We start from the raw sequence: 27,077 nt of genomic DNA on the forward strand, positions 1-27,077 counted from the left end.
GCTGCAAAAGAGCTCCTTGCATCACTACTTGACTGACTGACTTCGTGGAAATTTCAAATTTCTCGAAGACACCGCTGCAGTGAGAGTGGGATTTGCGCACTCTGTAAGAAAAATAGGTAAAAAGGAAAAACGTCAAAGAAAAGAAAAAGAATTGTGCATGCACTTGTCGCTCAGCAGCCACCCTCGCTGATGAGCCGATGACTTGGGAAAATGTGTAGTATCGTAGGAAATCAAAAGCAAAAACAAAATTCTCACAGAGAGAAGTCAGCAAGACATATCTCGACGCAAAAGCAAAAACAAAAAAATAAATGTCTCGCCGCTGTCTTTGCCACATCTAAGTCAAAGCCAACACAACACAAGATATTTATTTATAAATACACACCCACGCGCACCTACAAATATTCAGATATATAGATACAACAATAAAATAATACACATATGTCATGTTTAGTCAAGTCAAGTGACGTTTTTGTGAGAGTTGACGTTGTGCGCTGGCGACAGTGGCGTCAGGATTTGTGCCACAGCCTGTAGATACCATTGCGCATGCCCATTTGTTCATCGTACCCCGTCGACAAGATTTCAATCAATTTTCAATGTTAACCCACACACGTTTTACGCAAGAATGCGAGAGATAATTATTTCTATACAATTTGATTTGGTTTTGAGAATATTGATTTCTCGCTCATTTACGAAATATTTTCATAAAAATGTTTTTCTTGGTTTCAACTATAATTTATCTGAAATACAAAAATTCCTCTAAATTACTAGAGATTGAAGATACCTAGACATGTAGCTTAATTTTAAAAGTAAATTTCCTTCTTAGTTTCAAACAACTTTGACATTCCTTTGAAGTTGATGCGAGAAATGACAACTGACAGTGAGTGTTTTACTGCTATCTATTTCATTTATTGAATTTTTATTCATTTATTGAAGACATAACAACAGTTTTTAAAGAAGTCTACTGTATCGATAACGGAGTTATTTCAGTATCACATGTGTCTTGTGTGTCCTTAATATCGGTTCTTCATAGATTATATTTTTAATGAAGCGTGCTATTGGTAAACATAGTATCTATGTCAAAAATAATAATTCTCTCTAAAAAATAAGTAGAGTATGGTTGTAATCCAGAGAGAGATACTTACTTTCCAAACAGACATATTATCGCCCCTTTTGGATATTTTTATCTTTTCGAAACTCAAATATTTGCTCCGCGTCATGTGTAGATTGGGTCTTTACAATGAAATTCCCTGTAGCAATCAAACCTACTCCGGTCCTATAAGTAGATCCTCTGAGAAAAAATGTCGTGATATTATATTTACTTGAGATTATTTGAGACAGGCAATATGCTTATGATTTCGAAGAGATTCAGTGTTTTTGTAAAACAATAGGCTGATAGAGGTCTAGAAATTTTCGAAACAAAGATCGTAACGAGACGAAAACTTTTATCAGCATATAAAAGATGAAGATAGTGTATAAAGGAGATCCCTGAGGAATACAGATTTTTTTCGATTCGAAATTTGGAATTTCTGCGACCTTCATTCAAAAGTTGAAAACATGATATTTTGCATCTTAAATATATCCTACAAGTATACTCAGTTCTATGCTTTTCCTTTTCTCTTCTCTCTTACATGGAATCAACTGATGAACTGCCGATCACTGCCAGTTGCTTGAGTGATAGTTAAATGCACTGACTTGTCTCAGCGAAAATGCGGTGTGAGCAAATACATGAGACACCCCTTTTACATTTTTGCCGATGCCTTCGTTCACATCCCAGTATACTACTTATAGAATGTAACTATATGTGTATATATACACTTGACTTCACAACATAGTATGAAAATATAATTTATCTGCTGCACTTTGTTGTTGTGCGACTAGTTGCACTGATCGTACGCGGGCTGTGTGTTTGTCTTGTTGTTGTGTCACTAGCACAGCAGGCGGGCAGGCGTGTGGCGTCTATAACGTCATTAAATCAAGAATGAATGAGCAAAACGAAGATGCTGACAAATATACTCGTACTCACCAACGCATAAATGCATGTAGGTGTAGGTTGTATGTGTGAGTATTAGCTGTGCGCCTTTGCGACAGGAAGTCGTGTGTGTCTCTGCACAGTGTGTTAGGACAGAACAAAATGTTCATAAAAAATATTTATTATTCAATATCGACGTAAATATATTTTTATAGCTCCGAAGTGTGTCCGTGATGTTATCGATACTAATTCAACCGGAGGAACGAAAACGAATATATTGAGTACATCAAGAAAAAGTAAGTCAATGAATCGGAATTCATATTAGGTATACAGGGCTTGGTCACTCCTCACCCATTTCATTAATATATAACTCTAACCATATATTGTGCGTAATAATCCAAATATCCAACATACTGCAAATCCTTATATTATGTACTATTGGCGCTAGTGGAAATGCTAAATATAAGCGGTTCACTTTCACTTTCACGGCTCCATATAATCGGGAAAATATACCTTTTTAATTATATTAAGTTATCTCATAGATTGACCTATAAAAAATCAGCTATAGGTACTGCAGTAATCATATTAAAAAGGGTGAACTTGAAAAGTATTGGAATTTAAATTTGTGTTATATAGGAAGCAGGCATCCTTTGTTCTAATTCAGTAACTTTCAAATTATAACAAGTAATAATAAACGTGGTTAATATCTGATTTTACTTATTTTTAAGGTGTATCCGGATTTGATAGTATGACTTGTACACTAGATTCCAAAAACATCAGCAATCCTGTCAATACGGGGATCGTACCCCTTTGCTGTACCCATCATATTCACTGGTCCAAATTTACATGAATCCCTATATCAAATCAAATAAATAAATCAAAAATAAAAGCAGACGACACATGACGTAAAGTTATCGGGTAGTCTGTGGTATCATATTTTGGCATCAAGTTTCCAGGATATTTGCTACCGCAAAACAACAGTTGACCACCAACTATGAAAAATGAACTAATTTCTGCTGCAAGAAATAGATAAGCAGAAAACTCGTAATCGATCAGTAGCAACATTATTGCAATGCGCAGAGGTATCAATTTTCCAGGATATTCGTCTACAAATCGTTATTGTACACCCGCAACAACATTCACACTACGGACAGCATGTACAGCATGTGAGACTCAAGTGGACTTCCCGCTGTGACGCATGTCAAATGGTTTGTTTGCGTGTATACAAACACATTTACGTCTGCGGTTGCGGTGATCATGAACTATGTATACCTTCCGTTGGTGTCAAAGCGGATCTCCAGACAGGTTTGTTGACTGTAATTATCGTGGCGACAACTGTTTGTTTACAATTGGATTCGGTTTCAAGTGTCTAAACAGAGTATTGAATTACGTCGTGACTTCCGTAGTCTGTAGTTTTAGTCCTTTTTTGTGTTGTAAGAGATTAGTGAAACAAATTATTGCACAATTTTATTGAATATAATTGCACAAATTTACTCAATATTTGAAATATTTAATTTTTTTCAAAAATGTATTTAAATCAATATGCAAAGCTACTAAAATAAACTGCTGTGCTACCCTGTTCTAATTATTTTTATCAGAAATAATTCCGTATTCTCAGATTAGCCAGTCAAAATAAGGTGTCAAGGCAATTCAGCTTTGTTTCTTTGGTCAATGTTGTTTTAAACTTTAGTACGGTCCTAACTAATGGGACACTACTATTAAAATCTGATTTTTATCCCTAGAATTTAGAAGCAATTGCTCCCAGAGAGTGAGAGATAGTTCTAACATTTCCTTGTTCAAATCTATTTAGTCTAAGAACCTTCCTAATGTGCATAATGTCGTCTAAAATAAGCCTACTTGAAGTCTGTCGAATAAGTCTTATTACTAAAAAAAAATTCAGTAAAATGAGTAACTAAAAGTTTGATCCAAGAATATCTATGAACTTAAATAACATAAATTTTTAGATCATGGGAGAACAACAGATACAGAATAATTATTTTTATTGATGAAAAAGATTCTTCATAATAATTTTGGAGATTGTTCGAATTGTCAACAGGATCCAAGTTCCCTTCCTAAAATGGGTTTAATCGTTGTTTAGTCTTCAACAATGGATATATATTTTATTAGAACACCGACAGATTCTTAACCAAAATTTTGTTCAAATTATCATTGGAATAATGAACATGCCTTAGAGTTATTTGTTTAAAACAAATACCACATCCACTCTCTTTTCCTCTCTCATGATTAGATTTTTATTGGATTATATTAAAAAATATGGAGTTGTCATAAAATCAATTCAATTGAAATGTTATATGGAATGTTATTTTTTACTCTAAAAATTTATAAAATTTTTTAAAAAAATTTGTTGTAAAGTTCTTTGCATACCTGTCTTCATCAATAAACGCAGCCAAGTTCAAGTTACAAACTAGTTGTCACTTACAGTTGTCAAATGTGTATGTTTACAACGGTAACCATGCGCGCGCATTGAGAAGCTGTCAATTTAAGAAAATTACGAAGTAAATATGAAAAGGAATAAAGCTAAAGGACAACAAAAAGCCAAATATGTGAGAGGGCTACTATTTGTGTAATCATAAGGTTAGGAAAACAAATATATACGTTACACTATCTGTTGATATTTGGATAAACAAAACAACGTTGTATTTGACAACAGAGAAAAATTGAGCGAGAAAATGGGATAGAAGAGGCGAGAGCGTAAGAGTAGAGTGAGAGCTACCGAATGATTGGGCATAAATGGAATTATAATAACGGTATATGGTACATAAAATTTAAAATTTGTGTTTACAAAAAAATAAAATAAAATTAAAATTAAAAAAAAAATATTATTTTTTGTGAAAAAGAATTTTGCATTTTATTTTTGCTTCCAAAATATTTGAAAACCAAAAATCAAAAAATCCTTCATAATCAAGTGCGTTCATGGTTCCATATTGCGGCGCTTTGAATTTCAAGGGCAAAAGGGGGTTGCGTTTTCGTCATACGACGCAGGCGACTGCATATCCCAACAACTACGGTATATAACTCGCACACAATAAATAAATACGTGCCACTTTTCAAGTGTACGTGCCTCCAACAAACTGTTGCAGCTTGTTTTGGATGCTTTATTGTTTGGAGAGCTTCGTCATTTGGCAACGACGTCGTGTCGTTGCTCATTCGTGCAACGAAAACCTCTACGTCGTCTACAAAAGTATAGATGGTGTTGTAGACTTGCGGTTGTAGCGCCATTCCAGCTAAAAGCGCGACATATATTTATCGATTGCGGGCGCACTCCTGTCGTACTGCCGAATTATACGCGCGTCCTTTGTGGAGATGGGCAAACGTACACCCTACACCAACTAACTAAACATTATATATACATGCGTATAAATACCGTTACAGGCGCTCGTATGCACGTATGGCATGTAAGGCAACTCCTTTTGGTGTAGACACACGAAATACGAAGCTTTCTCCGACACCAGGCAACAGACGAAAAGTGTCCTTTGCTCGCAACGGTCGCACCTTGAAACGCGTACGGTAGTTATAAACGTGGCTAAAATTCAACTAGAAATACATATACATACATAGAAAATATTGAATTTTTGCAAATTGTAAAGTGAGATTTTGAAAATCGTTGTAAATTTTCGACCGAAAATCTTTTGTGTTACGTACGCAATCTGCAACAGAGAAATTTTGTGTTTGCTTGTTTCATTTGACAAGGCTTGATTTGCTGCTTCATTAAATTGAAATTTTCTGTTTTACACAAGCACCAAAATTGTGGGCAAAAAATTGCATATATAACGGTGGTGGTGAAATCTTTAATAGAAAGCTAATTTGAAAGTTCAAATATTTAATTGAAAAAAAAAATCAAGGGTATCCACTTCAGCGAAAACTACGCAATAGCAAAAAGTGTAAAGGCTTCTTAGCGCATACACACCCACACACACATAGATATATAACTCTTGCGCGTCTGCAATTCAAGGATACAGCTTTGCTGGGATACAGCTCACTGCAGTGTTTGCAACTGCTTTCAATTTGAATTCTTCTCACACAGCGGCGTAAAGCGTAAAAGTAATGCAATTTTTTCCTAAATATTTTCTTAAAAGCTCTTAAAATCAATTTTTGCCATTTTTTAGCACTTTTTCGATTTTTTTTTCTAAAAATCTTACACACACACTAAGTTGTAAATATATACCTTGCATACATACAAAATTTTTGTAAAACCGTTAACTTCCCTCTCTACTAACACGTCTACTTTTTGCCTGACTCTGCCAGCTGTGAAGTATTTTTTTGAACTTTTTCCTAATGAAATTTTTATAAAAATCTTTTTTACAATCGAATGTGCTCATAACAAACGAAATTTTTTTGATATTCGTGTTTAAAACTTTTTTCTCGAATTTTTCCCATAAATTTGCTAGAAATTTAATTCTCGTAATTATAAGTTCTCATTTGTATATAAGTGTAATTTTTACTATTTAAAAAATCATATTGAAATTAGTTTAGTATTTACTTATTTTTGAATTTTTGTAATAAGAGATATTTGCGATCAGACTTTAAATGCGCAATTTTTTAACCTATTTTAGTTACTCGAAATGGAATAAAATCATTTTTATTATAATTATTAAATCCCATATTTAAAAAAAATATTTTTTGGTAAAAATATTAAAAAAATTATAAAAAAAAATTAAAAAATGTATTTCCATTTAATAAAAGAATTTTTAAATTTTAGAAGGCACCTAAGGGTGCAATAGTAAATTGTACTAAAATGGTTGGAAGGATTATGGGGGTCATCCCATCTGACGACCTTTTAGTGATTTTTTAAAAAAGTGGGCTTGCACTTTCTCCACGACTCCGGCTGATTGGCTTTTCGGAAACAACGACGTTTTAACCTGCAAGTTTAAATGCATGGTCTAAACTACGACCAAATGAATATACCAAGAAATTGGACTTTTGGTAGACATTTGAAAAAAATACGAATTTTGAGTTTTTTTTTTAGTTTTTTGCTATAAACAAATCTAAATTTTGGTTTGAAAATAGAGCGTTTCATGCGTTTACATGTGCTAAGTGCATCCAACAAATTTCAAGTCATTTTATCAGCCGTTTCTGAGATACGATGGAGGAATGTTTGCTAACTAAGCGCTGTGATAAAAAAAAATAAATTTTTCGATCTCATCACATTGGATGATCCCTTTATTAAGGTTCGATTATTTTGAATAAAATTTTCATAATTTTGATTATATTTAAACATAACCCTTGGTTATCAGCTAATTTCAGTATTTTTTAGCTGAAAGTAACAAAGGCTATATTTATTGCTAGAATCTCAACTTTCTGGCAACAGTTCGCAGGTGAGGGTATCAAAACAACTCTGTGATAAAGAATCTTACTCTGAAACTAAAAATCGTCTTGTAAGTCATTCTCTTGGCATCGCAATCGCATGCCACAGAATGAGCGTTCGAAGCTGCTTGCTGAACAAAATTTCAAAACCTCCAAGTACGTGCTTGAGAGTCGAGTACGGGGATAGTACATACATATGTATGGGAGAGTGTGTAAAAACCTATAATTTTTGAAATGTTTGTTTAAGCCCGTGCGAAACCGGAGCGGTCTGCTAGTATTCTATATAATTACAATATAGAAAGATATTTAATAGTTGAAATAGTTGTTTTTTAAAATGGTGCCACCTGTTAAAATTTCTATTTGAAATCAATCAAAACTAACAACTTATTTACGTTAAAAAGGCATATAGTTTTTGAAAGAGGTTGACAACTGTTTATTTAATTGAATAAAATTATTATGGTATACATAGGTAATTTAAGAAGGCCCAAGCTTTATATAGGTATACAGTTCATTAATAGATTTGTCGTTGATATTTTCGAAATATGATTGCCACCTATCTACATAAAATATAAAAATTGAAGTAACTTAAATTTGAGAAATATTATTATTTAAATTATATTAAATACTTTTTCTATTAGTCAGAGGTATAATTATTCATTAGTTTAGAATTTAAATAATATTTGTAATATCTACTTTGTGATGGTGTAGAAAACAGTTATTCAAACATTTGTTAATTATATCCCAAATCCCTATTTTTACAAAATTATGTAGAGTCTTTTATTAATATATTGTGTAAATATGTAAATTTGATCTGTTTTAAATATTTTTGGACTCGTAGAATATTAAAGAAATTATAAGTTTAAAATTAAATATTATCAAATTTGATACTTTAAATTTAATATAATAGTCGAATCTACAATAAATTTGGTGAATTTTATTTCACATTTGCTACCTTTCAAGATTATGCGTTAGAGGATATCGTATAATGTATATATGCACATATAAGGATATATGTATACATGTTTATCACAACCCCGTGATGCGCACAGTCGATAATCAAATCAAAAATTTGCTCACTTAAGCGACAAAATGGGTCAATATCTTCCAAATGAGCACCAATACATATACGCTAATAGCATTACATAGTATAAGGATATGTAAGCATTATGTAGGGATATATAGGTATGTGCGTAAATATAACATAGATTTTACGTATCTTTAGTGGTGTACTATATAGTAAACGTAATGTGAAAAAAATATATTGTCTTTAATATTGCGTAAAAGTACATATCAGTATATATAAGTTAGTACGTAAACAGCCAAATATGTATTTACTTTGCATAATAAATATATATCAACCTCTTTTACGGAGCATTTGAATACATTCCATGCGCATTTCCTTTACTTTAAATACATGACTATACACATTTTTTTTTTTCAAATAAATATTTAATTCTAAAATAATTTTTAAATTTTCAAAACTCTTTTCTTTTGTAATAATAAAATTTAACTCTAATACAAATATTTCCCCGCTCGCACATTTAAAAGTCCTCACCCTGTGCAATACTATGGCAACCGCAATCTTAAGCAACATTTTGACTGTTACGCTCCACCACCAACCCAATGAAATGGAATGTGATTTTTGTGTATATTTTTCATAATTTTGCATAACTTTTTTCTTTTTTTCTTTAACTTTTTCTTGAAATTTTTTCTTAAAAATGTTTCTTATAAATTTTTATTCCTTTATAAAATATCTCCCATTCAACCTCCCGCATTCGTGTGCTCTTCGTGTTTTGCAGTTTTAATCCCTTTTTAAGTAAATAGCGAAAAATAAATCCTCAATTGTTTGCCTGTTTGTATATAATATAATAAATTGTTGATATAAAAAGTGCATAAAATATTTGAAAAATGTTTTCCAAAATGTTTGTGAAATTTAAAACGAAATGATATGAAATTTACATTTCAACGGATTTCCAGTTCGCTAGAATCCGTTCAAAATATTGCAATTTACTGGCAGTAGAAGTGCAGTAACAACGACGATAGCGTGTAGCTAAAAATTAAATTTAAGAGGTAAGTGATCAATATGAAGAATTAATGCAGGGTGCATAATGTTTTAAGTCGGTGTGTACACATCGTAAAACTTATAAAAATAATCGAATATTTGAAATACAGTTGAACTAACCTAAATCTCTGTACTCGAATCACCATAATCCATAAAAAAAATTTCGAGTTACAGAGACTAGGAGTTGTAGAAGTTATAGGGACTCTCTTAAAATTTTGCCTCGATAGTATAATTTTAATTTTGTACTACGTTACCCTGGTCGAAAAGTTCGATTTATGGAAGGAAATTTGTATGAAATTTGATTTCTATTGCTAATTCAAGAGTTTGAGTTATGGAGATCTTCGAGCTATAAAAGTTCGAGTTATGGAAATTCAACTGTACTTTTATTTAATCTGGCATAATATGTTTATCTGGGTGAACAGCCGATGTCAAGTATTATCACTTCGTGCTACCAGGGTCTTCTTGTTGAAACTCTATTCTTCTTTGAAACTCTATTGTACAAGTCAGATATTTTCGACCAGTCATAATGACGTAGGTAGGTAGGTAAAGTGGATGTCAGATGACGCACATAGGCCTTTAGAAGGCCCATTGTGAATCCCCCGGGACTCAAATCCCCTTAAACTAGAATGTCCTCTTTGAACCACTCTGTGGCTTTTAAGAAGTTGAGCAACTCAACCAGTTTGCAATCTCCGAGATATCGTCGATAAAACCGTGTCCGATTGTTGCGATTTATAATGTACATTCACCGATTCTTTCAAGCGGCTTTTGCATTTATTCGCTGTCTATATACCCACACAAAAAATGGATACACATTGTACAAATACTGCATTGCAATCGATTTAAAACTTTTCAAGGCCCCAGACTTCGAACATGAGGACCACAGTGCCTATGGATAATTTTTAACGAAAATATCGGTAAATTTCTCAGAAATTCTGAGGAAATCTTTTTCTTCTAATAATATGGGTCTGTTCCAAAAATGTGCAAAACCGGAGAGCTTCCATATACCTATTATTAGAATTTTCAACATCAAGTAGGCTTTATACCGTATGTATCGGTTTATATGTGAGATGCCTTAGCACAATTAAGTGAATGTATAATCTTGAATGTTATGTAGCATGACGGCGAAAATTAGTGAAATCGGTCCAGGAATTATCGCAGGTCTCATGTACTATATGAGGATAACTGCATTCGAACTAACATTTGAGGCACTTTGTACAGTCCGATTTCTGAAACCGCTTTTATGTTGCTGAAAATCGTTTGCTCTCACATTCGTTCTTAATGTGAGTGGTCAATTTAGGATCATGTGGTGGATTCCAACCAAATCGGATTGGTCACTCATAAGTCAATATGACAATATGAAAGTTCTTTCGAAAGCACAAATATTGCTGGACTTAATTCATCACTCCAATTTTCAAAATAATTGTACTAATATAGTGGGCACTTTACTCCCTAATAGACAGCAAGTTTTTCAGGGGAAAAGCCTTATGGTACTTAATAATATAGAAGTATAATCAGCTACCTACTAGACTAAATTGTATCTTTGGAGCAGTTGGTGTCCCATCAAATTGTATATACTTCTATAAATATATAATATATGTCAGCCTTTTTATTAGTGCTCAAACCTCAACTCAATGTCTTTTGCAACTATATATTGACTAGCAGCGTCGTCATAACATCATTTCATTTCAAGGTCCTTAATCACATATGTATTCATGGATATATGTATATACAGGTACATTGAAACTGTCTACTGACGTAATGCAATTTATGTTGCATTTCGTAGTAGTTACCGGGAATAGGTAGCCTCCCACATTGCTGTACACATTTACTATCGAATGTAGAGCTTATATATAGACCAGAACATAGTAACCTTATTTATGCCAACTACAGAATGGAGCGAACACTGTATATATTTATGTAAGTAAATCTACGCGATGTAGTCCAAGTGATTTACATATTGAATGAAAATTTTAGTAAAGGTTTGTAAATGGCCTATGGATGTACTACAATCAAGTTTGATGGTTAATAATGCTATGAAATATTCCAGATCAATGTAAACCGTTTTTTTAATATTGCATGAAACTTTTGTAAATCCTTAATATCAGTGCATATTTTCATATTATTCCACATATTCACTATACAAATGTTTCTCATGGTTTGCTAAATCTATGCAAATACCTTCCACAGTAACCCCAAATGCCCGAAGCTCTGACACTGCCCGGCATGGCTGATGCGGAGCCAGATTTGTCAACGTTCGAGAACAAGACCGGCCTAGCCGAGGATATGAAATTTCTGGCGTCGATGCCAGAGTTGTGTGATGTGACATTTTTAGTTGGAGATACGCGCGAACCAGTATGTGCGGTTAAGGTGAGTGAGATGATTGAATGTTCGACCATTTTTAGGTTATGCCGGAATAGAAAGCTGGATATAAATATATTGAAGAAGACAACGTTGGCGATATATATAAGCACTGTTGAGTGAATGGACGTAGTTGAACTTTGGAACCCCGCAAGATCTGGCGATATTGTAGACAAACTAATATGTATGCAAACCAGAAGATAATTGATGTCGCCTTATTTGAAACTCATCAGTGTGGGCACTTGACTAGATATTAACTCAGAGTCAAATCTGCGGTAAAATTCGAAGAAATAATCTATTTAATTGGAGTCGTTCGAAAGTTTGTTATACAGCATCACTTCTCCTAAGAGTCGAGATTTGTACTGGAACATACCCGGATCTATACCCGACCAAAGGCTACCAAATCACGAAAAAAATTCGAACTAACTATTTAATGTTTATACGACAACAAAAATTTCGATTCTTTTAACGGAAATTGCATAACGGTTCGATGGTGAAGAAAGATATGCCGGAAATATAATATTTAGATTTCTAAATTGCATTTGAAAATATTAAAGTACTGCTCTCTTTAATTCACGCTCTCTCTCTCTCCCTCCACAGGCTGTTTTGGCATCACGTTCGCGTGTCTTCGCCAAAATGTTGTACTCGGCGCCATCGCCGCAACGTAAACGTGAAGCGTCGACCAAAGAGAATAAATTGCGGCTTTTCCTTAAGCGCTCATCGGAGCCACTGTTGAATCTACAAAATGCGGCACAACAGGTTGGTCTTGGGGGTGTTCGTTTTGTGTTACAAAAACGATGAAGATATTTAAGATTATTCATATTTTCAATTATATACATATATATGTACATATATTTTTTTATTTCAATGAATTACATACAAATTTGTATGTACTGTTTTTATGTATATGTGTACATAGGCACATGTATGCAAGTGTATTGTGTCTATGTTCCAGTGGTTTGAGCGTCTGCGTTATGCTTGTGCGATATTATGTGCGTTGCTACGTGTACTGTTACGTACAACAATTTGTACCCGAAACATTCCCCCAAACAGCATTTGTGATGAAAGTTTAAATTCCAAAAACTTTTCCCCTCTTGCAGTCATAAACGCGCAATATATTTTCCTCCCCTTCTTGTATCTTTTTGATAGAATTTTAATCTTTTTCTGCGGCGAAAGTAATGAGATGTTCCTTTGAAGAATGCAAATGTTTGCGTTGCAGATGTTTGCAATTTGTCATTGAAAAATTACAAAAGGATTAAGGGGTTATATACAGTTAGAATTTTCAAAAAATCGATTTTTTTAATTCATTTTCTTAATGCACATATATTTAAGAATACACACAGAAAATTTCATATCGTTCCGGTGAATATTTTCAAAGTTACAAGCAAAGTCCGAGCGGCAGCGCGTTTTTCTCAAAATGGTGTTTTCAAAGTCGGTGACCAACATTACTCGAAAACGGCTAGACCGATTAGTCTCAAATTTTAACACGACCTTCTTAAATATATTTTTTAGTAATTAATCGAAGATTTTTTTTCTCCGATAAATATTTTTTTGTTTATAAACAATTTAAGGCCGAAATTTCGGTGAAGAATCGATATTTTTTTTTGAGAAACCGCCATTTTGTCAAAAAATTTTACTTTGCTTATTCCTTGGATTAATTACTAGATTTAACATTATTTTACGAAATCTGTTTGGTTTTTTAATTTCAAATGATCCAGTTCCGAGATATAGTGGTCACCGCAAAACGTCTTTTTTGAGAGGAGCTCCTGGAGATCAGCTGTAGCTCTTTTTCAAATAAATATTTTTACTAATACTAAGTCTTAAAATACAGTTAAAAGATACCATAATATGTGTATAAATTTTTGGATCAATAAATTAAAAAGTTTTCTCAGAAAAAATTCTGGAAAATTCACTTTTTTCGGCCGTCTAACTGTATATAACCCCATAAACAAAAAACAATTTTACATAGGTAATTCCAAAAGCTTCTAGGTAATCGTAGCAATTTCGGTTTAAATATTGCGTAAGCTTAGTAATTTGAGAGAACTCTGCTTTTAAGAATCATATCTGGATGCTTATTTTATATCTATGAGTTATTCCTTCAATTTGAATAGTGAGAGTACAAATCTATATAAGTTTCGGTGGAAGTTTGTCATATAAAGATACTTATATTACTCGTTTTTAGGAAAGTCATTTTGTCTCAGTCTCAAATCTTAATATATCCATTGCTTAGCACTGTTCAAAAGTTTGAAGTCTCGTGTTAACATTCCATATGTTCCATCCTTTGAACCTTATTTATTGTTGTGTTTGGCTTGAGAATCAGTATTTTTTTTTTAATTTTGATACAACCTTTCGGAATTTCACAACTTCAGAACGCCTTCTTGAAGGAATCAATCAATACTTAATATTAGGTTGGAAAATATCTCGCTTCTGCCTTTGTGACTTTTGAATTTAGTGGTTATGTATGCGGTACAGAGCTCGTATCTGGAAATGCTATATATCTTTGAAAGGTCTTGACTTAACCTACTAAACGCCGATTGATTGATGATATGCATGATTAGCTTGGATAATGCGTTCAGTAGTTATAGACGTGTAAACATGCAGTTCACTAACGGCGAAATTCGCGCTAAAGTATAGCTAAAGTTTTCCTTCGTTAAAAGCAAATCCGCTAGAGAAACGTTCCGCGAGATTTATGGTGTTTTGTGGAATGATACTCTATCGCTTCAAACTGCGGAGGAATGGTTTAGACGATTCAGAGCGGGTGAAAACGACACCATGGATAAGCCTACCGGGGGAAGACCTGTGATGACGAATACCGATAAAATCATGAAAACATCGAGTTAGACCGGCATGTGGCATCCCAAGAGATGGGAGTTAGTCACCAAACCTTTTCAAATCATCTGCAGAAGGCTGGATGCACAAAAAACCTTGATGTATGGTTGCCGCATGATTCGACGCAAAAACCTTCTGGACCGAATCAACGCCTGCGATATGCTGCTGAAACGGAACGAACTTGACCCATTTTTGAAGCGGAAGGTGACTGCCGACGAAAAATGGATCACATACGACAACATCAAGCGAAAACGGACGTGGTCGAAGGTCGGTGAATCGTCCCAAACAGTGGCCAAGGTTTTGTTGTGTGTTTGGTGGGATTGGTGGGTAATCATCCACTATGAGCTGCTCCCATATAGCCAGACGCGGGAGCTCGTATGGGAGGTTTTATCGCATCCACCATATAGCCCGGACATAGCGCAAAGTGATTATCAGCTATTCCTGTCCATGGCGAACGGTCTTGGTGGTGCAAAGTTGAACTCAAAAGAGGCTTGTGAAAAATGGCTGTCCGAGGGGGTATTATGAAGTTGCCATCTAGATGGAAACAGATTATCGAACGAAACGGCGCATATTTGAACTAAATCCGATCACTGTAAAACTTTTTATAAAGCATTGAATAAAGAGCAAAAAAGCGGAAGGGAGATATTTGCCAATCAATACCGTGCTATCTATAGGGTGATTTTTTAAGAGCTTGATAACTTTTTTAAAAAAAAAAACGCATAAAATTTGCAAAATCTCATCGGTTCTTTATTTGAAACGTTAGATTGGTTCATGACATTTACTTTTTGAAGATAATTTCATTTAAATGTTGACCGCGGCTGCGTCTTAGGTGGTCCATTCGGAAAGTCCAATTTTGGGCAACTTTTTCGAGCATTTCGGCCGGAATAGCCCGAATTTCTTCGGAAATGTTGTCTTCCAAAGCTGGAATAGTTGCTGGCTTATTTCTGTAGACTTTAGACTTGACGTAGCCCCACAAAAAATAGTCTAAAGGCGTTAAATCGCATGATCTTGGTGGCCAACTTACGGGTCCATTTCTTGAGATGAATTGTTCTCCGAAGTTTTCCCTCAAAATGGCCATAGAATCGCGAGCTGTGTGGCATGTAGCGCCATCTTGTTGAAACCACATGTCAACCAAGTTCAGTTCTTCCATTTTTGGCAACAAAAAGTTTGTTAGCATCGAACGATAGCGATCGCCATTCACCGTAACGTTGCGTCCAACAGCATCTTTGAAAAAATACGGTCCAATGATTCCACCAGCGTACAAACCACACCAAACAGTGCATTTTTCGGGATGCATGGGCAGTTCTTGAACGGCTTCTGGTTGCTCTTCACCCCAAATGCGGCAATTTTGCTTATTTACGTAGCCATTCAACCAGAAATGAGCCTCATCGCTGAACAAAATTTGTCGATAAAAAAGCGGATTTCACATTTCGAACCGAACACTGATTTTGGTAATAAAATTCAATGATTTGCAAGCGTTGCTCGTTAGTAAGTCTATTCATGATGAAATGTCAAAGCATACTGAGCATCTTTCTCTTTGACACCATGTCTGAAATCCCACGTGATCTGTCAAATACTAATGCATGAAAATCCTAACCTCAAAAAAATCACCCGTTATTTTGTTGGATTTTAAGGCACAACACAATACCGAATTAAAAGTCGCACTGTTGTTAGTAATCCGCCCTCTAGCTATCAAAGTTATTCCGGTAATAACGGTTTAAGGAAGTGTTCAGATACATGATGGACAGATAGTCTGTGTGTCTTTTCAGTTCGACCTTCTAACAATAAAGTTTCAAGTTTTTACCTTGTACCGATTTGTTCTGGTTAAACTGTAAACTAAAAGCTCTACATTTGAATAATTTCTAGAAAAAATTGTATCATTGTTTTAATCATACACATATGCTGTACATATTTTAATATAATCGTATGTACATATGTTGGAACCATACCTTGTATTTTATTCCCAAATCGTTGTAAACTCAAAATGACTCAAGATCCCACTTAGTAACTTAATATAAAGTAAAATATTCTCCCTACACAGTAGATATTCATATATAAATTCATATTAATACTTATAAATATATTCAATACAAAAATACTTGTACAATCACATGGATTTTTAATGTAAAATCTGTATTTTTTGTTCGAATTTATTCTTTATTTATTAGAGGAGTGGTTTTACCCAACAATTAGCTCCGATACCTGAGGTAAAAATAATAAAAATAAATGTAATTAAGAAAATTTTCTTAAAATTAAATATTTATTGCATTAAAATTAAACAGAAATATGTAACTAAAATATTTTATTTGCATTCGAAATTGATGTATAGTTATTTCTGTTTTTTAAGTTTGCAAAAATGTGAATCTATTTCTAGTTGTAGATTACAAGATTGTGCTGATTTGTTTCTTGGAAATTTTTTTATTAAAATTCTAATTTATGCATGTCATCGAAATTTAAATAAAATTTTATAAATTTTGAAATAACATTTTTTTTGATAATGGAAATTATGTCACAATTTTTACAATTTTAGTTATGTCATTATTGCTGTCACTATTTTGACAGCTAAGTTCTGTAATAAATTTTTGTTATTGCTGTCATAATTTTGACGTCAGTCAACCGCTGCTAATATTTCCTTTGCAGTAGTTCGGGTTACTCTAATTAGCACAATCTCTGTAGTTTCTACAACGGAAATAGTCAAGTTTTTGTTTAGTTTTTTTGTGTTTGACGTGGATTGGCTTCCTATTGATTGTGCATTTGAATTGATACAAAAATTATTTCAAAATTCTTTCAATGTGCAACTCTGTGTTAGTGAATATTTTTATGTAATCTATTTCTTTCGATTTTCAAAATTAACTTCTTTATTTTTCTGTTGTACTTTACTACGAATTGGCTGCAGCTTTATGCAAATAATAACATAAGTTCATTATGTTGAGTTTCTTTTATATGTTGAAGATATGTTATTTTATTTCAAAATTTCCAAGTTGATCGAACTTATTTTTCTTACCAAGAGAAATCTAATTTAAGAGCTCAATCCTTATGGAAAAGCAGAGATCAAAATAAGCTCAATTACATTTAGGGTTGAGGTTTATACAATTTATTTGAACCAAGTCTTTACTTTTAACCTGAAATAAAAAGTATTTTTCAGTGTCTATGTATACAAAAGGAGTCGTGGATATTCCAAAAAACTATTCTTGGGTTCTCTTTTATTAAAAGAATTTATTATATTATATTAATTGCTCGTTAGCTGTAATTTGTTTCAAATTATGGTCTACATATTTCATAATTTAATGAATGGAGAAAATATTTTGAACTAATTGCACATACATTTTTTTTACCGGGCCTGATACTCAATAATAATGACTTCATTTAGTCCTCACCCAAGAATGATTTGTATCGATTATTTTTATAGTAATGCACTCTTTTGGGTTCAAAATTCGTCTAGTCCTATTATAAAATTAACAAATACGACTTTAATGATGAAATAATTGGGCAGGGTTTAATAAAACTATCTTCGAAGTTTGTTTTTATCAAAACAAGGAAAGGCTAAGTTCGGGTGCAACCGAACATTTTATAATCGCAATTTATTGCTATATTTTTATTAATAACACATAATTTGACCCATATATTCGGCATAAATATATTTCACATATTAACCGATTTATAAGCTATTAAGCTCATCGTATTTTTGAAAATCCTATAATAAGGTATTCTCATATATTCATATATAAGGGAAGTTATGACCCGATTTTAACCTTTTCTGGTACAGAGACACACTATTAGAAGAAAAATATTTCCTCTGAATTAAATTAATATACCTGAGAGATTTACCGAAATTTTCGGTGAAAAGTTACCATGGGGCACTGAGTTCTTCATATTCGATATCCGGGACATTGAAAAGTTATAGTCCGATTTCGACAAATTTTTCACAAGTGATGCCATAGATCATATACAGTATTTGTGTAAAGTTTTATTTTGCTATCTTCATTTGTTCCTTATGTATATATTATAAAGTGAAGGAATAAGATAGATTTCGAAAATGAGTTATGGGGTACTTTAGAGAACCGACTGCAGAAGGTTTGGTTTATATAGCTTTATTGGTTTGCGAGATACATACAAATAATGAATTTGGGGGCGAGGCCACGCCCAACTCCCCAAAAAAATGACATCCAAATATGCCCCTTCCTAGTGCGATCCTTTATTCCAAATTTTACTTTTATAACATTATTTATGGCTTAGTTATGACACTTTATAGATTTTTGGTTTTCGCCATTTTGTGGGCGTGGCAATGGTCAGATTTTGCCCATTTTCGAAAGCAACCTCCTCAGGGTGCGAAGGAATACGTGTTCCAAGTTTCGTTAAGATATCTCAATTTTTACTCAAAATATCCGTTGCACGGACAGACGGACGGACGGACGGACAGACAGACATTCGGATTTTGACTCGTTTCGTCACCCTGAGCATTTTGATATGTATAACCCTATATTTAACTCGTTTAGTTTTTTTACTTACAAACAACTGTTATGTGAACAAAACTATAATACTCTCTTAGCAACTTTTGTTGCGAGAGTATAAAAATATACTTCCCTTAGTATTTCTGGATATTCACTTTAAAGGGAATAATACTCACTATACGAATTCAAAATTATTATTGATTTTGTTTCTGATCTAATTAAAAATACTTTACATAAACAAATATTCTTACACACATAACAATTACTTTGCATGTATCCTTTTCATTACTCATACTTCAGTTAGTATGAATGTATAAGTGGTTGTTGTTGTAATTATATACTACATATGTTTTTGAAGTAATCAAAACCATTTTGTGATCTAAACAATGATTATCTAAAACATAATTTTCTTGTAAATAATGAAATTGAATTATTAAGAGTAAGAATGAAGGTGCATGATATCTCTATAAAATATATATATATTTTTTTCCAAATTTACTTCCGCTATTTTACTTATATAAAAATTAATAAAATTATATCTATTTTGAATTATTTAGAATAATACTCGGTTCATATAAATCATAAATATTTGAAAGTTGCCGCTGATATGAAAATATTCTTTAAATAAATCGAATAGTACTGAAGAGGTTTAAGAAACTTTAAGTTAATGGTTAAAAACACATTTTGAGTTTGGAGTTGCCATCTCTTTTCAACTTTTAATTAAATAAACTTCATGTAAATTATCATCAAAGTAAATGGGCTAACAAAGGCTTACAGCTGAAAGTATTTCTGACAATGGTTGCCACTTGAGATTTTGTTTATGATTTTATAGACAGGTTATAGAAATAACTGTATATATTTTGAGAAAGGTTGCCACCACTAGCAAAATGAATTTAGAAAAACTGACTAAATAAATATAAAATTACATCGTGGGTATCAAATAAAAGCTATCCGAGAAAATGAAGCGAAATAACCACAAAAGGAATTATGTTATTCCCAAGATTGTAGAATCTAGATAATTGGGTGCTTCAAACACATATTGTTAGCTACCTTTATTTATCTATTTTTCCATTTTTATTATGAACTATTTTATGCATTATCACCAGATTATGTGTCTATATACTTATCTAAAATAATACATTTTCTAATTGAAACCTTTAACATAAACAAACAAAATGTCTAACATCGTCTATACTTACTCATAATTTATTGTTCTCAGTCTATATATACTGCAATGTCTAGCTTTTTAGCTGTTCTGCTTTGAATTTATACCCAACTTAGACTGATTGAATTTAATTTTCTACTTTACTTATTTTAGCCGGCTGGGCAGCAACATCAAACGCTGATTATTGAAGAGTTTGAACCGGATGTTTTCAGGCAACTGATAGAGTACATACACACCGGTTGTGTGACATTGCAGCCGAGAACACTTTTGGGTATGTACGAGTAAATATTTGAAAATATTGAATAGATACTTCTTGTGAAAGGAAATGAAGTAAATTTATGAAATAGGTGATTAGACGATGATCACTTCGGTTTCCGTGAGAAGGAAATCTTGATGATGCAGAGTTCAGTTCAGTCTCCGAAAAATATATCTTATATAAGCTTACTCTATTTAAATCTTTTTACTTTAATAAGAAATTTATGAAGATGTATGAAATTCTCACGGGTAACGAATATGAAACTATTTTCCCATTCTCTCCACAGGTGTCATGAACGCAGCAGATTACTATGGTTTGGAGGAATTGCGACGCGCTTGTGCTGGCTTCGTGCAATGTTGCATCAATGTGGACACGGTCTGCGCGTTGCTCGCCTCTGCGGAACGTTACATCCAATACAAGTGCACTAAAAGTCTCGTACAAAAAGTGTTGGAGTTTGTGGACGAGCATGGTAATGAGGTACTTAATTTGGGCAGCTTTACGTTGCTGCCACAGCACGTGGTACGTCTGATATTGGCGCGTGAGGAGTTACGTGCCGACGAGTTTACCAAATTCCAGGCGGCGCTTATGTGGAGTAAAAAATACTTCGACAACAATCCGGTAAGTTGCAATTCGAATATTTGAGCTCAAGGAATTAATAAACCTCTGCTATTTGATCACAGAACATTGATATGAAGGAGATTTTGGGCAACTTTCTGGAGTACATTCAGTTCCACAAGATTCCGGCGAATGTACTGATGCGTGAGATTCATCCACTTGGTTTGGTGCCATATTCGATCATTATGAACGCTTTGGCTTATCAGGTAAGCGCGTGCTTCAGCTTTAAAATTTGCTTTTGGCCTTTCGTACATACACACCTATACTAAGATATGAAATTTTAATACAAATATTTGTTAACTAAATAATAAAATGTGTTAAACGGCATTGGCGCACTTCCGGAACGTTCAATTTCGGTGCATGTGTGCTGCTGTCGTTCCACTACCCCTTTTGTCCCCCCTTTATGTCTGATTCTAACCTTTGCAGGCAGACCCAGAAAGCATCGACCCCGGAAAGCTGTCTCCCAACTCTAGTCGAGTGAGGCGTGCACGTCAAAATCAAGGCAGATCGATGTCCGTACAGAGTTCCTTGGACCCCTACGGTTCGAATACAACATTGAGTTCAAGCGGCAGCAGCGACCCCACCAGCGGCCCGCACAATAGCAACTAACATAAGTTGAACGGCCCCTCCTCCTCTTCCACTCACCATTCATCCTCGCACGGCCGTCATAAGCACCATCAATCATTACCGAAAATTCGCAAAGCCAAATCTCAGAGTTTCCGCACCCGACGCAGTCCATCGGAGCGTCGCAGTCCGAATGCCGCACCCATATTTGGTCAAGCGGCAAATCTGACATTAAACACCGCCCAATTGGCGGCCAATGATAAGAAACGTAGTCCACTTACACCGAAGAGTCCCATACTACCACAACCTGAATCGAAAAGCCCGGGTAGTACTTCACAGAAAACGCCCACAACATTATCTCGACAGGGCACGTTACGTGCTTCACATCGCCGCAAGAACAGTATGACTGGATCACTAGTGTTGGTCCAAGGTCGTCGCAGTCCAGTGGGTTTTAATGATAGGAGCCCGCAAGGACGCCGCAGCCCATTGATTATGTCCAGTGATCGTCTCAAGTCTCCGAATGAATTGCCTGTACAGCAAATGTTCGGTTTGGGGTTGCATAGTCCGACCGCGCGTAGTCCAACTGGGGGTGCACGCAGCCCTACGCTGAGTATGCATACACAGGAGCGACGCTCGCCCATCGGTGCCGCAGCACCTATAGAATTTGGTCAACCACGTCGCAGTCCCACTTCAACGGTGCATGTGCAGGATGCACACTACGATGAGGGGGAGCCAGATGAGAATGGCGTAGTGCGATCAAGTAGTGGCATAAAGCGTCCATCAATCAATCTCTTCACGCCCATTTACTTTAGTGGCGATAAACGTAGTCCGCTAACAACTATGCCTATTCCACCAATCACTGTCTCTAACCCTACGGAAACTGGCAGATTAGCTGAGAAGATTGCAGAGTCGAATGCAGCGGCCGAAGCGGCACGAGAATTGGAAAGGCAACGCGAAGAACAAGAGAGACAAGAAGCTGCAGCCGCAGCTAAAGAATCAACACCTGAGAAAAAGGAACGCACGAGTGTTATGAAGGAAATACTCGCTTTTGTGCGTAAACCATCTAAGCACATTTCTACGCGTACAAATCGTTTCGCTAATGCTTTTACTCGTGCCGAGTCGGGCTCGTCATCAGGACCACTTATTAGGCAGAGTACTTTCTCGGCCAGTCCGGCCGCTTCATCAACTGCTGCGAAAAGTGCGGTCGTAAAACAAATGTCCGAAGTTGCATTCGAACCGAAGATGTCATTGAAATTCGCACACTATGCAAAAATGTCACTAAAACTACGTCGATCTGCCAACGACGATAAGGCGAAGCAAGCAGCTGCAGCCAGCACATCGAAGCGCGCCAGTGCCGACTCAAATTTCAGCAGTAGCGGCTTGGATCCAAATGATGCACAGGTAGGTCGCGCCGGTGGCAGTCTCGGCGGTGGTGCCGGCTCTGGACGTGCATCACCGCTCGGCGAACTGCCATTCGAGTTGGCGAATGTGCATTTCGAAAAGGTCGGTGAGTCGTATATTAAGCACGAGAAGATACACGAAGAGGAGTTCGTGGACGAAGCCGGCACCACAACCGATACAATCGTCACCAGTTTAGTAGAGGAGATCACAAATTCGCTTAAAGTAGTCTCGTTGTCAAATGAGAACGCACAAATAACACATCATTTCCAGCGTCGTTCCGAAAGTCGTGAGCCAATTGAGCCGCGTATAAGCGAAGAACGGGAATCCGATTCGAATGATCTTGTAATTCCGGAAGATTTCCGAACTGAGCTAACCGAAATTTTAAAGTCCTATGCATCAGAACCAATATACGTGAATTTGCAAGTGTTGCGCCGTGAAACTGAAGAGGCTGAGGCTGCAGCAGCCCAAGCCTTAGCTAAAGCAACCGAAACAAGTATAGCGGCTGAAAAGTCACCATTGCAATGTCCTATTATTGAATTTGAACCGCCTTCACGGCGTTCTTCATTCGATCCACCACGATCGCCATTTTTAGAAAATTTGCGTAGTCCCGGTGCTGATACCGATAATGATCTGATCAATTTGCAACGTCTAGATTCCGGTGGTGATAGTTTTGAAATGGTTGAAGGTGATCGTAAATCAAGTCGTGCCGAGTCAAGTTTCGATTGTCCCTATTCGTCACGTGACACCAGTTTTGACATTTCCCGCTACCAATCCACAAGTTATGAGGATCAAACTTCAAGTTTTGAAATTGTCGACATGGATGATAAAAAGAAATCTAATATCGACTTGCGTAAGTCCTCCATTGAACTAGTTGATGCGGAGACATTCCAACGCAGCGGTTATTCCTGTGGACGCAAGTCCTCGTTAGAAACCCACTTTGATTATACACCCTCCGATGCGAGTGGCATGACACCCGCACGCTCGCCCAATTTCCCAGTGAATAAAAAGCAAAAACCCGAAACTCTGCGTGCGCTCCGCATTTCACCCTTCAGTGCCTTCTCACGTGCTCGTAGCCCACTCTCCAATCAGACCTCCTCAAACTACAGTTCACGTGACAGTTACGATTCAAGTTCCTCTTATCCACACTCAGCGCCTGTTCACCATGAGCCGCAGCGCAGTCCCTTCGCCGATCCGACGAAAAAACATTTTCCGCTCACTATCAAGCAACGCGAAGAGGAAGTTAAGACATTTCTTTGTACTGATCAGCGTTGCGCCTCGATATTTGAGCCGCGTCCCAGTTCGGTGTTGACGCAACAACTCTCCACTGGTTCGATGTCCACACCATCGGGTTATGGCAATGGTACTCCCTGTCCGGTGGTGGGTGGTGTAGCGCCCGGTTTTTCAAGCGGCAGTGAATTTGAGCCGCCATCACCACGTCGTGCGGCTAGCGCATCCCCCAAACATACCTTTACTTTTCGCATAGTCATGAAGAAGGTCGATAGCTCGCCGGAAGCTTTGTGCACTGAACGACATCGCAGTCGTATATTCGATAGGTATCGGCGTAGAGATAGCCGACGCAAGAGAATACATGACGCAGGTAAGAGTTTTTAAATTTATTAGAAGAAGGTAGACTAATAAAAGAGGAGACACTGCTTTATTCTGACCTTGGATCGGTACAAAATGATAGACTTATACATAGAATTAGGTCTTAGTCGAGGTTTATAAATCTGATAAATCATAAAGGTCAAGCAACAAGTAGAAAGTAAGTGCGGGTGCTCTGCTATTACCTTTATTAACAAAGAGGAACAAAGAAAATATATATAGCTAAGGGCAGATAGGGAGTGGGATAAACGTCATTGTTTGATAAATCGAGCAACCTGAGAAATGACAATGGACGAGAGTGAATGATTGCCCATAAAATAAGGAGCTTGAGACATTTTGGAAAGTATCTAGAATGTTCGAAATGTTTAAGCGTCGATTTGAAGTTGGATGCAAAGCAGGAGAATAAATATGAGATAATTATTAAAGCTTCTTAAAGTTGAGACAAAAAGAAGGACAGAAATTAAATTTGATGCTGTGTAACTAGTACTTGAGTCGTGGAAAATTCAACTACTTACCGGAAAATAAACAGTAGAGGGATAAAAAGAGATTTATCCAAAATGACAAAACTGTTTTACTACATACATACTTATGTGTGTAAGAGTCGAAGATGAACGGTATTGCCAAACAACCACAGTACAGGGACTATTTAGTAAATAGTTAAATGCAACGCTGCAACTGAATTCTAAATTTAAAACTCAGCATGAATGTATGTAGTTTATAAACTAGTATGAAATTTACTTAGAAACTGTTAACTAGTTGTATGAAATATGGGAGCAAAAGAGAGAGTTTTTGGTAATGAGTACAAAAGAGAAAATAAAAGAGCAAACAGTAGAGAGAAGAACTAGTGATGGAGGAGAGCCAAAACGCATTAGAAATCATTAGGGTATGATTTTAACTAAGAAATTCTGTTTTTGTACTTAAAAGAAATTAATTTTTTTCAGAACTAGAACTGAAGAATCCAGTAAAATAGTAAATGTGAAATACAAAAAATATACAAATGTACAATTTTTAAAACATATGTATTGGATATGTATTCCTGAAAGTTTTTGAATTTCACTAAATAGTAAAACCGTTATCAAACTAGAGTATTTATAGCGTATAAAGAAATCAATAAAAAAAAAACATTTTACTAATAATCCATATGCGATTAACCCACTGTTCCAAACCCAGTCTTATGAATACAATCGTTATATATGTAATGACGAACAATAATCTTAAAGAAGAAACACGTATTGTGTAAAGTTTAACGGTACAACACTTGCAATGAGTCATAATATGTAATTAATATGTATATGTAAATGTAAAGTGAAAATAAACCTTTTGTGTCAGCCATTTTGTGCATTTCAATAGTATAAAAAAACACATTTTGAGAAATAAATATGTAACATTTAAAAAATAACACTGATGAGTACTAAATATAAAATATTTAGAATTACAAATTCAATAATATTTCATTAATTCCAATAAAACAACAAACATACCTACATACACACAAAATTTAAAAGAAAAAGTATTTAATGAATAAACTTTGGACAATCTTAATGTTACTTGTATAGGAAATCGTAAAAATTGCAATGCATACATGAATATTTTCACGCATATAATAATTACAAAATATTAAACAAAAAATTAATGAATTTTTATTACAATCAAATTTACCCTACTATACATGAAATGGTTCTGATTCTTAGGCTATTTCGAAATGTTTCAAATAAATAGTCACACAACAATAAATGCAACTTAAAAAAATAATTGAAGTGAAGATTACTTAAATGTAGTAAATTTACATACGGACATTCATATATACATATAAATATAAATATTTCAAAAGTTCGCTTAAAAAACAAATAACTGTTAAGCAAAACATTTATGCTCACTCAAATCAAACGTTTTCAAAATAAACCCCGTTATGTGTATACAATTTTTGACTTTTAAAATGGCTGTTAAGTGGTAATTGAATTAATTAAATGGTAAGCTTAAATATATACAGACATAAAAATGCATAAAAAGATAAGATACATATATAACAAAAACATATAAAAAATTTAGTTATCTAAATTCAAAAATTAATGAAGTTTTTAAATAGCTTGCACAAGGCTGCAGAGCTTATATAAAACTTACGATTTGATAATTTTGACAAGCTTTCACAAAGCTGCGGAGCTTGCACAATCTCAATGAGCTTTCAGAAAGCTTATGCTAATATTATTATTAAACTATGCAAATCTGAAGTAGTGAATATTTTTGAGATTGCACAAAAAAATATTAAAAAGTAAAAAGTGACTTTAGAGCTTTACAAAAAGCTTAATACTTGAGAGCATTCACAAGCTCAACAAATCTGTTACATTCATACATTAAAAATATATCCTCAACAGCCATTTTAGTGTCATATGAGAGGGTACCACTACTGTGATTATACGCTTAAGTACATTTTCGGTGAATGAAATCTTTTAAAAACTATTTTTTTATAGTATTGCAGTAGT

General features: G+C 34.8%; 1 protein-coding gene and 1 long non-coding RNA gene across 9 annotated transcripts; one reads left to right on the plus strand and one right to left on the minus strand.

Annotated features, from left to right (window-relative positions):
• Positions 1-3,952: 3,952 nt before the first annotated feature.
• On the minus strand, positions 3,953-4,323 carry LOC128922582 (uncharacterized). The gene is made up of 2 exons (XR_008471772.1): positions 4,117-4,323; positions 3,953-4,041 (listed from the first exon to the last, which is right to left on the minus strand). It is a non-coding gene; the product is annotated as an uncharacterized LOC128922582 (long non-coding RNA).
• Positions 4,324-5,432: 1,109 nt separating this feature from the next.
• On the plus strand, positions 5,433-26,897 carry LOC105215101 (serine-enriched protein). Of its 8 annotated transcripts, XM_054233606.1 has the most exons (10): positions 5,433-5,571; positions 9,094-9,364; positions 11,544-11,723; positions 12,315-12,473; positions 16,712-16,750; positions 20,313-20,430; positions 20,702-21,033; positions 21,096-21,236; positions 21,457-21,506; positions 21,684-26,897. In XM_054233606.1, exons 3-10 carry the CDS (start codon positions 11,553-11,555, stop codon positions 24,604-24,606), a joined length of 3,933 nt encoding a protein of 1,310 aa, XP_054089581.1. In that variant the 5' UTR covers positions 5,433-5,571; positions 9,094-9,364; positions 11,544-11,552; the 3' UTR covers positions 24,607-26,897. The 8 variants fall into 8 exon arrangements, with proteins under 8 accessions (XP_054089581.1, XP_028898046.1, XP_028898039.1 ...); XM_029042206.2 differs by having other exon boundaries at positions 5,438-5,576; positions 21,457-21,705; XM_029042208.2 differs by having other exon boundaries at positions 5,439-5,571; positions 9,112-9,364; positions 21,457-21,705.
• The last annotated feature ends 180 nt before the right edge of the window (positions 26,898-27,077 follow it).

The sequence above is a fragment of the Zeugodacus cucurbitae genome, chromosome 6 (assembly GCF_028554725.1).
Source record: "Zeugodacus cucurbitae isolate PBARC_wt_2022May chromosome 6, idZeuCucr1.2, whole genome shotgun sequence".
NCBI lineage: Eukaryota > Metazoa > Arthropoda > Insecta > Diptera > Tephritidae > Zeugodacus > Zeugodacus cucurbitae.

Coding starts and splice junctions, on each gene's coding strand:
- LOC105215101 (XM_054233606.1), top strand. CDS start 11,553: ATGCCCGAAGCTCTGACACTGCCCGGCATGGCTGATGCGGAGCCAGAT. Junction 11,724..12,314: donor AACCAGTATGTGCGGTTAAG/GTGAGTGAGATG, acceptor CTCCCTCCACAG/GCTGTTTTGGCATCACGTTC. Junction 21,507..21,683: donor CTGTCTCCCAACTCTAGTCG/AGTGAGGCGTGC, acceptor TCACCATTCATC/CTCGCACGGCCGTCATAAGC.